Raw genomic sequence first — 13,722 nt, forward strand, 5'->3', positions numbered from 1 at the left:
GGGTTGAACTGAACTTAAGTCTGTCTTTCAGTTTCCAGTGTAAGAATTAAAATGTGGTTAACATTATATGTCGCCTATTATGTAGGCTGTAGGACTACTACAACTACAGTTAACTTCACTCTATCCTACATGAAAGGACAAACTGTAAGTGTAGTCTTTCCCGCAATATTCTCCTTTTCTTATATTTTTTTCTTTATTTTTTTTAGTTAAATTCACACTTAAGTTTGACACACTGTATAACTTTTAACGCTATAGATTGAGAACAAATTGTGTATCTTGATCTGTGTTGAATACCATGCTAAATAAATTCAACTTGAATTTAAAGTCGATTTCATGGCGTAAAACATTTTCTTTGCTCTCTCACTCACTCATTCACACACACACACACACACACACACACACACACGCGCGCACACAGAGAGAGAGAGAGAGAGATAAAGTCTGTCATTCTCACTATGTTATACTTTGTCATTCATTTACAGTTGCCATAGTGCTACGATGTAACATTTTCTCTGAGAGATCAAATGAGTTTACAAAATAACAGTTGTGGAATATTAGTGTGGAAACAGTAAATACAAACAGCGACTGACTAGGCTACTGATGCGCTGAAAAATGTTAGTTGTCGCGGTTGTAGTAGCCTATGATAACTGATCCAAACGCGACTAGTTACCGGACACGGCCTTTTAAAATAAACTAGAGTAACGTAGAGAATGTTAACATGGTTATCACAAAATAATTTAGGTGTGTGTGAAGGAAACCTGAAACTGCATTTACACACCTTCAAACTGCGCCCATGCCGAGTAACCACAAGGTGGCGACATTGCTCGCGTTTAACCTCTAGAGGCCTTGAGTTAATTGGGGGAAATCCAGTCTCCGTTCCCATCTTCTCCATTTTAACTCGTTTCGCCTTTGCGCCATAAATCTCTCTTTACAGTGAGACAACTTAAGTAGACAAACAATCGTTCTTTTTATTTTAATCAAAATAATACAGATATAAACAGCTCATAATCTTATTTCCTCTTTTATTTAGGACAGTTCCAATTAGATTAGAAACTTTAATTCAACACAATAGCATACATGTGCATATGATCAGAAAGAAAAGAGATTTATTTTCTGTTGTTTGGCAGGAGTTTGTTTCCTGGAATATAACCTTAATGGGCAGTTATTTTTGTTTTGTTTTAGGCCTATGTACAAAACGATGCGAAGAGAAAACTAAAGAAGGTACCGTGACAGATACTGCATGACTAGGACCAGCAGCCTAATTTAACACGAGCTGGTGACATACAAACTACACAATGGGGTTTTAATTATACGAAGAGGCACTTAGAAATACAGCACTTAGAAATACACATTGTTTTTAGTTCAGAACCATAAAGGGACTCTCCTGATGGATAGCCAGTGAGTTCGGCGCACAACCCCGGCGTTGCCTGCTTGTGTCTGGGCCGCAGCGGACAGTATCTGCCCGGATCCAGGGCGAACGGTGGTCCGGAGCTTAGAGAATACAGCACAACCATATTTACAGTCCAGAACGCGTGACGAAACCTGGGCTACGGGCAAGAGTTCTCTAACGGCCAATGTCCGTTTTCTACACTGGGTACCCCAGGTCCGCGCCTCGCAGTTGAGTTCGGTGACCCTTTAGAGGGAGAGGTGCCATCCGCAGTAAGTACCGAGTCCTCCCCAAGCGGAGCAGAGGATACTGAAGATAAATAAATTACAACAGAGCTCCTTCCATTCGTAGCAGTGTGTTTCGGAGTCCTTTCTCCCGCACGCCGGACTTGTAGGCCCGCGTTAGCTGCTGCTCTTGAACTTGTTGACCACCTTCTTCTCCTTGACTCGCCGGTTCTGGAACCAGATGGTGACCTGGCGCTCCGTCAGGTTGGTCTGCGCCGATATCCTCCGTCGCTTGTCCTTCGTGATGAACTTGTTTGTGGCGTACTCACGCTCGAGCTCCCGCAGTTGCACCTTGGTGTAGGGCACGCGCTTCTTCCTGCCCCTGCGTATGTTCCCATCCCCGCCAGGTCCCGCATCTGAGGAAGATAGAGTGCACATCAGCCTCTCACCGACCCCGGACAGGACAATACCGGGATCACTAACATTAATACAGTCCAACAGTGCACCAGATATGAGCCGAAGACCGCCCGAGTCTTACTGTGTAAGTATTTCAGGATGAAATGCAGTAGGCCAGGCCTTAATCGGCCTCAAAAAGCAGGCCTTCAACGAAATGAATAGGCGGGCAAAGAAAAAATATTTTAAAACATTGTAGGCCTAATTATTGTATTTATACAGTCGATATTCGTTTAGTTAGACATAATTAAGTCAACTGAAACGAAATACTGAATATTATTTATGTTCCCTCTTATTCATATTTCCCCTCCCACATTAGGCTATAGCTACATGATAATACAGTTGGTGAGGGATTATTTAAGATATGTGATTTAAAATATCGTATTTCGTTTACTGTGTATAATAGCCAACCTTTGGGGATGTCAGGTGAACCTATGAACTAATGTAAAAATGTATGAACGAATCCAGAAAATGCCCAACTGCAGCCTACCTTGAATGGCCGACTTCCATAGGTGGTTCGACTGTGCTTGGTCCTTCCCGCAATACACCTGGCTATTCCAGCCGTTACTGATCGCCCACGGCTGGTAGCTGTCCACGGGCAGCAGTGGTTCGTGGCGAGGTTCGGTAGAGCCACTCAACGCGGGCACCACGGGCATGTCCAGGTAGCTCGGTACCGGCTGATACGGACCGGGCGAGTAGCCCTGGTAGAAGGCAAACTCCTTTGGTCTGGACGGAAAGTCCTCGCCAGACACGGACGTGTCCATGTACTTGTCCGCGTATGCGGGCTGCGAGCAGGGCTTTACGCCGCTGTGGTGGGACATGCGGCACGGGTAGTAGCCGCTGCCAAAGTAACCGTATGGTAGAGAGGCGTTTGAGGAGCTCTGAGCCGCGGAACAGGGGCTGCATTGTTTTCCAGGTTCGCTCATGCCAGACGGGGGCACGTCGGAGGCGTAGGTGCTGCTCGGGGCCAGGGACGGTGCGTGCGCCATCAGGTTTCGGCACTGACTCGCGGCGAAATTGCCTCCCGCGAAGCCTTCCATGTTTTTGTTGATTTCGTCCGCACCGCTGTCGTAGAGAAACATCACCGGCTCGATCCAGCGCGAGGGGAGAAGTAAAGACGCTGTCATAGCACGCGCCACATTGAGACTACTCGCTCTTTTCCAAATTGCCCAGCTCTGAAAAAAGAGATACCGAATCTGGGAGAGTTACTGATACTCACGCGCCTGTGTACATTAAGATCGGGCGATTATTGGACAGAGTGGGGCACGTGACATGCAAAGAGGACGATATCCGTCTAAAGTGCAGATAACACAAGTCATGTCGGCTACGTCAAACCAGATGCTTTGAAATATTCCCATGCACACAACGCGGGTTATTTCACTGAAACAACTGCACACAATTTCACCCAAACTTTGATTGAACGAGACAGATAGACTACGTGACGTGATTAAAGACGCCAAAACTAAAATCATAGGCTACCATTTACACGAAGCACAAAGCAACTTTTAACAAAAATAATTTATATTTAAATTAGGAAAATCTAATTTTTTATAATAATGTGCTATATATTATATAAATTAGTCTTATATAAGCTATTATTCACACCAGCCGAAGTTCGTGGTGGTCCTGGAGAAGCGGATAAGAAGCGCTTAGATGCTGTCTGCCACTTTTAATCAAATTCCCTTATCTTCTCATGCAAGATTCAGCCACTTCTAAAAAGATGTGTCTATCATATAATTTGGATAATTTAAATTGGATATTTGTTTTACTTTTCAGCCTGACAAGTCCAACTTTAAAAGTGTTACTTACTCAAGAGTTTGTATTATTTTATGAATATTTCTGTTTAAATTTGCTCCATATTTTCACCTAGATTTTACAGTTGTAGCCTAGTTATTGCCTCTAGTTAAACTATTTTCAGACTATTTTTTATTCCTATCTGGGAGTGAACATAATTGTGGCAAAAATTATAATTTTTCATCTGATCTAAAAGCACATTAGGTCCCTTGTTGAAGTGGTGTTTGGTGTTTTTTGCTTTCCAGAGCAGGAAGAAGACAACAGTTTGCCAGTTTTCTTAACATACGGGTTAGAGACGGTTAGAGGCCAAGGTCAAGTTGAAAGTTACCGTCTAGCCAGAGAGCTCGCTGGCATTCATGACCCGGCCGTCTGGTCCCCGAGCCTGCTCCCGCCCCGCTGGCGAAACAACACCACCTCCGTCCGACACAACCGCATAAGCCGCACGGCGGTGAGCACGCAGCAGGTTTGGTTCAGATTTAATGTTCTCATATTTCACATATTTTTCATATTTCCTCCCCCGGCAGAGCTTTTGGCGGGTGTGCGCGCATTCGCGCATTTTGGGGCGAGCAGGCTCTGGCGCAGAGGTGTGGAAGTGATGTAATTGGGGTGAGACAGCTTGGGCCGCGCGAGCAGAGGGGGTATCCGGTGTGGATGTGTGTGTGTGTTTGCCGGCGAGCTGTTTTCCCCAGGTTATAGCGCTTTAATGAAGGCGTTGCTGACATCCGGCCTGGCTCTGGCGGCACGGAGCGCGAGCTGTGAGATGCCTTTGTCTTGATAATTAAGACAGGGACAGCCTGGGCTCGCGGGGGACCGAGGAGGGGAAAAGAAGTCTGCGGAAAATGCTCTTAGACGACGATATTCTCTTAGGAAAATTGAAATGTGGAGTTCCTGTTTGCAGATGTTGTGCTATGTGTTGTGGTATGTAAACAAGTATTTCTTGTGGGGCTTTACGCTGGCTAATTTAAAAAAAAAAAACATTGTAATGTTTTACTATCTCAACCAAATATGGTTCATGTATGGAATTTCGCAGTTTTCTTGTTTAAAATTATAAGGCGCTATTTCTTAGACAAATTGAATTGTGGTACATAGGCTAATAGCAAATCAACAGCTTTCCTTCTCTGGGATCCCTAAATATGAAATATTTTAGTTTGATGCAAGTTGTCCTACCGCTATAGGCCTACAGAATGGCTAAACATTTCAGAGCACATTTGGTCCCCATTCAGTGTGCTAAAAACTCTAATCATCCCAGACCCTGGTGTTTCTCCTCTCGTAGGGCTTTGGTGAAGACACCCCTGCTACCTCTGATTCTTATGGTTGAACTCCGAAGTAGAATGTCTGTAGATGTACTCAAGTTCAGGGTGGGATGGGGTGGGTGGTAAGGGGCAAGTCTGAAGTTTGGCTACCTGTGGCAGGCTTAAGTCAGTGGACATGGCGGTCTCGCATGGATGTGTGTGTTGGTGATGATTAGAGTGACTACAAGCCCGAGAGAGCGTCCAGGCGCTTGGTCGGCTGTGGGGATGATGCCCTGCAATCGCACCGGGGCTCGGCCAACTCGCCTCCCCGCCGTGTCTCAGGAAGAACCTCCCCAGCGGCGGAAACACTTCACAGAGCAGGCCTGGCGCACGAGCTTGCACTAATTACCCCTCTGCACAGACGCTTCCGTCGCGCGCATATATTTAGCCTGTTTTTGCAGGCCCGCCACCAAGTCTCTGCCACCAGGCCCGCGTGGAGGCCGTCCGGTGGGAGGCCGAGGACTCCAGCTCGACAATACCGGTCAGGATTAGAGACCCAGCCGCGGTGGTCCGTCCGGGACCCACCTGTGGTCATACAGGACACATTAGGAAAGTACGAATCCACGTTGTGGTCAGACTTTCCAACTGTTCGCTTTGTCCTTGGTCAATTTAATGTGGTGAGAGATCAGTCTATCTTTCATATTTGTCCATACACCTTTCTGCCCCTGTAGTCGACTGATAAAATACAAACGTAAAACGGAAGAGATAATACCCTAACGACGTCGTGCTCATGGACAGCCTGTAGGTTAGTCCTCGCGACAGCGTAATCACAATCCACACAAACTCTTATTTAGTTATGCGCACGCATGCGCTTGGTGTAGGCCATAATTTGATCACACCGCATGTTGAGAGCACGCACACTCGCATAGCTTACATTAATTCACTAAAATCATAGAGTAATTATTTTTCGATTTTTCCTGTTAATATATTTTTATAATATTCGAAACGGGTTGACTGAATTTAACCTCAACATGAGGTGATTATGCGTGATCTAAAAACCCATGAAAATGAAACCCATGAAAATTCAACATTTAAATGGAGGCCATCATATACATGGTATTCAACATCACCAAGATACACCCACCCACATAAACATTAAAACGAAACTAACGAAAATTGAGAAAATGTCGCCAAATGTATGATTTTCGGTTATTCTGCTCCCCTATCTCGCTCGCCATAGCTTATGGTCTACTTCAGGTAGACGTGGACCTATCTAGAGCAAATATACATTCGACAAATCTATTATTGTTAAATTATAAATTGACATGGATTTGGGGAAATTCTACTTTTGAAAAACGTTTTTCTTTCGGCATGATTTGTTTCTCTCTTATTAATATGCTAATTAGGATGCGGCAATTTGACGTTCCTTCGAGATTGCGACATTGTAATGAGGTCCTTCAAACATTTAATCATATTCGATGGCTAATTCTGTAATTTGCGCTCAAAGTGCCCCTAAGTCCTGCCAAAATAAACAGCATTCCAGTTTAAATGCAATTTTAATGTAACGGATTCTCAGGGAAATGAACGAATGGACAGGTGATACTTTAATAATATAAACCATCTTTAAAATCAGGACGTTTGTGCTTATTTGCCACATTTAAGTCGCATCAGTTTTGGAATTTATTCAGGTTGATGGAGGTGCACTGCTCACCTGCTCAACAAACAGCATTAGGCTATTAAGGATGGTTTGTGTCCAATATCACTTTGAAATGTAGCATAATAACATTTAAAATGAAAGTTGCGATGGTGCATGAATACAAGTAACATGGTTCAGTAATGGGGAACGAATATTTACAACGCTGTGAAATATCTCCAGCCTAATCGACACATATTTAACAATAACGAATATTGAGAGATGTAATAATTCATTATTTTCAAACTAGGTTTCTAGACTAAAGAAGTAGATTAGATTAAACAAACAGAACGATGTTGTCATCTGTCGTCGTAACAAGTTGACGAATTATTCCATATTCCTGCTGTTTCATTCGATGTTAATAGGACTATCATATATGGTTGCCACTGTTGATAGTTGTTGATGTAAGACAAGTAATATTTTATAATCAAATCAAGTGAAATAATATTCGTTTTTTTTCATGCGTGTAATGGGTGTGTTCTGCGGGTGACAGTTTGGATTGGACTTGGAACGGAATCGACCATTTTTTGATAGGCCTACTTCCTCGGCTAATATTCCCTTAGCTTTTCTTACAGCCACACACACACACACACACACACACACACACACAGACACACACAGAGAGAGAGAGAGAGAGAGAGAGAGAGAGAGACACCATAACGGGACATTTGTGATTATGTTGGCGGTCGTGAGGGAAAAAAGCGTTAAAAGCGAAAAAAGTGTATGAGTGCATAACCACAATCATATTGTAGTTTTTATAGACAGCCGCTGCAGCCAAAGTCCAATAACAAGCTCGTGCTCGCTTGGTCAGAAGGGGATCACACCGATGCCTCTTCAACAGACACTCCACTGATGTCATATTATCATGTAGGCCTAGTTTACGATAGGCCCTACCATGCAAATATAATACAAAACCAAAAATAATAGCACTAATGACACAATGATATCTTATCGTTTATCATGAAGGCATAATATGATTGTTTATTCTATAACATGGACAATATACAGAAAAGCCCCCAAAATGACAGGAGATAATTCTGTTGGCAAATAGGAAGCCCAAACAGGCTTTATCTGGGCCCGTTCACGGGATGGCATGATGTGTGCGCGAGGCTGCACAGCAGGCGAAGGCTCCACAGGTGACGGGGGGAGTAGGGCCCTGTGCAAAGAGGCTGACATTGACAGTCTGGTGAGTTTTGCGATTTATTTGCTTCTCGAGAGACGGTCGGTCAAGTCCGTGCGCTCTTGTCTGTGTCGCAACGGCTGCGCGACCTCCAGTCGCAATAAAGCGGGCGGCGCAGGCCTTATGGCGGCCACACCCACACACACACTCAGCTCAACTTACCTCAAGGTCATAGTCATTCACTACATGTATCGCGGAAGCAATATGCTGACCTCAAACCAGGAAAAGACATGTCAAACACTCCTACTACAGGTACAGAATATACGGGGACTCGGCCCCACCCGCCGAAAACATCTCACATGATCATATGAAATATGGATGGACTGGCTGAGCAGTGCGGACAGTATTGTCACTGAGACTACCGTGCATAGTTCAAAACAGACTGCATAATCTAGATCTGGACATGGCACATTCAAATAGAAAATAGCTTTCACGTAGCCTAGCTATAATGCAGTTCACCATCAAACTAAATTGAATATCATATTTCAATATAAACAGACAAAACAGAAAAATACCAACGTTTCAGGACTAAAATCATATGCAAAATTAATACATGTAGACCTGGGCACAATGCAAACCATCTGCGTAATCATCAGAGCAGACACGCAGTATAGGAGTTTCCTAGTCAGTGTCTGTTCGTTTATGTGAAAGGCACTCGATACCATACTGAAGATACTTTCTATTCTACAAGTGTTTCTTAAACCATATTTAGTTCCACAAAGATAAACCCCTTTTTAGTATAGGCTTCAGTAAGATACAAAATTCATGTTTCATTAATTGATTATTTGAGCATGTGTGTGTGACTTACATGGCACAGATTGGAGAGCAGATGATCATTATTAGAAAGAAGGTCAACTAAAAATTATGCAAACATGTTCTCAAGGACGGCTCTAGTTTATTTCACTCATACACTTAGCAAGGGATTAAAGTTAAACCAATGGACTATTTGACTAATTTATATCATTTATTATGTATCATGAAGCTAAAAAATGTAATGCAACTCACATTGATCTTATGTCGCAGTCAGGGCACGCGTCCAGAAAGCACAACTTTCTTTCTGTTCAACATTTTCTCTGGCTCTAAAACGTTTGTTTGTGTCTGAAAATTATGTCGGCCTATGCTGTAAAAACTATTAAGGTATTGCTAAAAATGGTCCAGGTCTTTGAAAGCATATATTCAGAGAACGTGTACCTAGATAAGGACGTCCCGGGGAAACACTTCAAAACGTTAAAAGGTAGGAATACTGATGACATAGCGAATGACTCACTCCCACATTTTGTTTTAAATCCAGTGCAGTGAAAATATAGAGCGTGTTGATACTGTAGGCTATATTATAAACATTAAAACTTCTGTAACTGTAATATTGTATAGGCCAGGGATTCTCAAACTGTGGTACGCGTACCCCTGGTGGTACAGGAGCTGCCACTAGGGGGTACGCGAGATGAAAAGGGCAATCTCGGAAAGGAGTTAAAAATGATTCATTAATTAATACTCTAATTAATTAATAACATACATAATTTCGAATCGGGTTATAATGATATGGAAACGTGAAATTAAAGGAAATAATTTGTAAACTCTATAATAGGCTATGTTTTCATTAAAAAAAAAAAAAAAAAAAAAAAAAAAAAGCTACACACAATACACGTGATTTCCTACGGGCAGCCAGAATATCTGGCGCGTTAGTTTCGTTGAAGTATAGGCTAGGTAGAAGGCTGCGTAAACATGGAAAACTGGCTAAAAATAGGGACACTGTCCAAAAGAACTAATTAAAGCGATGGAAGAAGAGAAGCGAGAGAAACAGAGCAGGAGACAGGTAACGAGAGAATGGGATGGGGGGCAGAATGATGAAGGTGGAGATGGAGCGCAGGGGATAAAAGAAAGAACGAGACAAAGACTGCGCGAAGAAAACAAAAGTATGATGAGGCATACAGTATAGTCCCAGGCTTCACGTGGATTGGGAGACAGACTGCCCAAAGCCACAGTGCGTGGTCTGCAGTGAGATGCTACCTAACCATTCTAATGTGGTTCTCCACACTGTTTTTTTTTTTAACGTGAGAGCTCATAGACCATTTATGTTATCATGTAGGGCGGCTAATTAAACAACGATGCCTGGAATGCGTCAATAGAATGTGTTACTTTTTTATGTGTTGGATGGTGGGGGTACGCGAGCCGAGTCAGAATGTAGAAGGTGGTCCGCGGGGGAAAAAGTTTGGGAACCGCTGGTATTGGCCAACAGAACCCTTACAGAAACAGAAACTATTGATTAGGGGCGCGTCACCCAATTGAATAAGCGAAAACTTATAATAATAATCCGACTTATTAGATCATGTCGCAGTAGATAATAATTAATTAATAATAATACTACTACTAATAATAATATTATTAATAATAATAATAATAATGTCGTCGTCCATAATTCCATTGTCCTAATAATCTCTGGGTATTGAAGCATTGGATAGTAGACTCAGAACTGGTTATAATACACAGCATTATTTCTTCATATTCCCCGATAGCTTTCCTGTTCCAAATTATGTGGTCAACAGCTGCTGGTCTAAGGGCATACTAAAATGGCAACCCATACAATAAAGAACATTTTGATTAGAATATTATTCTTTATTCTTAAGTAAACAAGCGTGTTGATGCTTTTCTGCCCACGGCGAAATTGTGTGACCCAGAAGTGAATTATGATGCATGTTTGCGCAGGCTCCCGAATCCCCGGTGACGCGGAGAGCTACAGCTCGTCGCCACTGCTGCCGCCTGGCGTCTGGCGCGTTGACCAATCAGAGCGCAGCGTCTCTTTAGAACATTCCACTGAGGAACGCGCGCAACACGGTCAGACACACAGCCCTCCTCGCGTGCGCCGTTGCCCGGTAATATTTACCTCTTGAGACAACACCGAGAGCAACGGTGAGATGGCTGTCCCCGTCTCCGTGGTGGACTCTTTGTTATGATCGGTGGCGGGGAGATGCCACGAGTGCGTGTCTCATGGGGACTGTTATGTGATCGCATCGCGGACTCCCAGACTGAAGCTCTCCAGCGCGGTCGCTCCCATGGCAAAGACAGCAGCGCCGGGGCCAGAGAGGGTCTGTGTTTGTTAAAGCTGCCAAATAGATAACAACACTGCACTTAGTCCTGCAGCTTAATGGACTTTTTATGGCCGAGTCTTTTAATCATGTGACCTCTGCCATCCCGGCCTCTCCGTGGCTCTCAGCGCACGAGATCAGAAACATACCGCCCGCCAGTCTGCGGCGCCTTCCACTCGCTTCTCTTCAAACACACACGGCACACACACATACAGGTACACATGCTTGCACACTGACACACAAACGTATGCACACACACACACACACACACACAAACACACACACAGCAGAAGCACTGTCTCTAACCTCCTAAAAGTAAGTGTGTGTGTTTGTGTGTGTGTGTGTTTTATGTATGTTTATTTCTGCATGCAAGGGTTTGTGTGTGTGTGTGTGTATGTGGTGGTGGGGTTCCAGGGGGCTGTATTGTCCTGGACGACACACAGCTGGGGACCCTGCTGGACTGGAATGGACCTTAGAGCACTGGTCACAAGACACACACACATAGACACACATACACACACACACACACACACACAGACGCCTCTGACCAGGAGACCAGCAGTGCCATTCTTTTGAGCATGCCCAGTAGGGTGAGGAGCAGGGATGGGCAGTATTTATGATGCATTTATTGTATTTATTTAAAATACATATTTTAAATACAAAATAATATTTTGTAATTGGTATTTTATTGGGATGAAGAAAATGACTGCGTATTTTGTATCATTTTTGGTAAAACCAACATCTCTGGTGATGTGATAACATCATAAAAGTGCAAAACAATGAATGTAGCCTCAGACTTGTGCTGAGTTCATTTGGCCAGACTTGAGATCAGAATATTGAGATTCAGGAAGATGATCCAGTGCAAGATGAGTGACTTGAACCCCGGAGGTGTCATTGCAAGATATTTGTTTGCGTATATCCAGTGAACGAGCGCTCTTTTTACTAAATCGTGCTCTCATTTTACATTTACATTCATTCATTTAGCAGACACTTCTATCCAAAGCAACTTATCTGTCAATTATATTACATATTATAATAATCTTTGTAAAATGTGTGCACAATGTAGTAAAGCATGCACATGTGTTAGTAAATTGTACATACGATTTGGTAAAATGTGTGCATGATTTACTAAATTAAGCCACAATCCAATGAGACCACAATTTAGGAAATGAGCCCATTCTCTTGTTACACAAAAATATCTTGCAATGACACCTCCTGGGCTCCATAGTAATGTGCTCACACACACAATACACTCCCTCTGTCACACCAACCCACTCACTCAACCACATGGTTACTTGCTCCTTTAAAAGACTGACTGGCAGACAGACCTGCAGACAGACAGACCAGCAGTCCATCATGAAGACCGACCAGCAGCAGTTGGTTTGGATGGCTATCCCTTCCTCATGATGACCGACCAGCAGCAGTTGGTTTGGATGGCTATCCCTTCTTCAGACTGACTAGAGAAACACCTCTGACTATCAGAACATTTTCATGATAAAAATAATATTGCTTTTCTTATGTAGCCTACTATTTTGAGTTGTAAATCACTTATCTAATTGTAAAGCACTTGGCTCAATATCTGTTGTGCTATTCTAAATAAATGACCTTGACCTTAAAGTAGAGTACTGTCCTATTTGAACAAAGGCAAACAGCTCCAACATATCTTTAAAACAAATACTTCTCTGAGTAGTGACTAGTGAGGTCCTACTGAGCGTGCTCAGTACAGTGAGGTCCTAGTGAGCGTGCTCAGTGCAGTGAGGTCCTAGTGAGTGTGCTCAGTACATTGAGGTCCCAATGAGCATGCTCAGTACAGTGAGGTCGTAGTGAGCATGCTCAGGATTGTCTGTTGCCTCATGGCATATAATCACGCTTATAATAATAATAATCATGGCATATAATTGTAATCACGCTTATCAGAATTATGCTCCAATCTCGTCCTGCCATCTCTGTTAATATTGAAACTCCTGAAATTGAAACTGCCATCTCTGTTGAAACAGTTGAGATCACAGACATAGACAAACACACAACCACATACACTTGTTAACTTCATATGGTTAAACACAGAGCAATTTGACTCCTGTAGTCAGCGTGGATCTAATCCGTACTGGCCACCGCAGACAGAGTGTTTTTAACACGAGCAGGTGGCTCTGTGGTTCTGATGTGATGAGTATTAAACAGCTCATGTAGGTCGTCCATGGCAACAAACGGCGAACCTCACTCTCATTACAAATAGGCATAAATATTTCATCACTAAATGAAAACTACCAATAGAAGCATTCGCCCAAGACATTCTCCTTCTTGCTCAACCATAGTAAGCAGTTCTAATAACTTACTTGTTCGTTTCCTGTAGAGACATACATTTTGAACTTGACTGGCCTGCATAGAGTCCTGACCTCCACCCTATAGAACACCTTTGGGATGAATTAGAGCCGAGACTGAGAGCCATCAGTGTGACCTCACAAATGCGCTTCTGGAAGAATGGTCAAAAATGGTCATAAACACACTCCTAAACCTTGTGGAAAGCCTTCCCAGAAGATCTGAAGCTGCTATAGTTGCAAAGGGCGGACCAACATCATATTAAACCCTATGGATGTCACTTAAGTCAAAGTCCTTTTAGGCAAGTCCCTCCACTCGGCGGCCATATACCAACGTTTTATGGGCACTCATCGGGCACAG

At 43.2% G+C, this 13,722-nt stretch overlaps 1 protein-coding gene across 1 annotated transcript; it reads right to left on the reverse strand.

The window, feature by feature from the left end:
* Positions 1–1,005: 1,005 nt before the first annotated feature.
* On the reverse strand, positions 1,006–3,243 carry hoxa13b (homeobox A13b). The gene is made up of 2 exons (XM_048260250.1): positions 2,555–3,243; positions 1,006–2,027 (listed from the first exon to the last, which is right to left on the reverse strand). The coding sequence occupies exons 1-2, from the start codon at positions 3,189–3,191 to the stop codon at positions 1,789–1,791; spliced, it is 876 nt and encodes a 291-aa protein (XP_048116207.1). The 5' UTR covers positions 3,192–3,243; the 3' UTR covers positions 1,006–1,788.
* Between the last annotated feature and the right edge of the window lie 10,479 nt (positions 3,244–13,722).

This window comes from Alosa alosa, chromosome 13, assembly GCF_017589495.1.
Source record: "Alosa alosa isolate M-15738 ecotype Scorff River chromosome 13, AALO_Geno_1.1, whole genome shotgun sequence".
NCBI lineage: Eukaryota > Metazoa > Chordata > Actinopteri > Clupeiformes > Clupeidae > Alosa > Alosa alosa.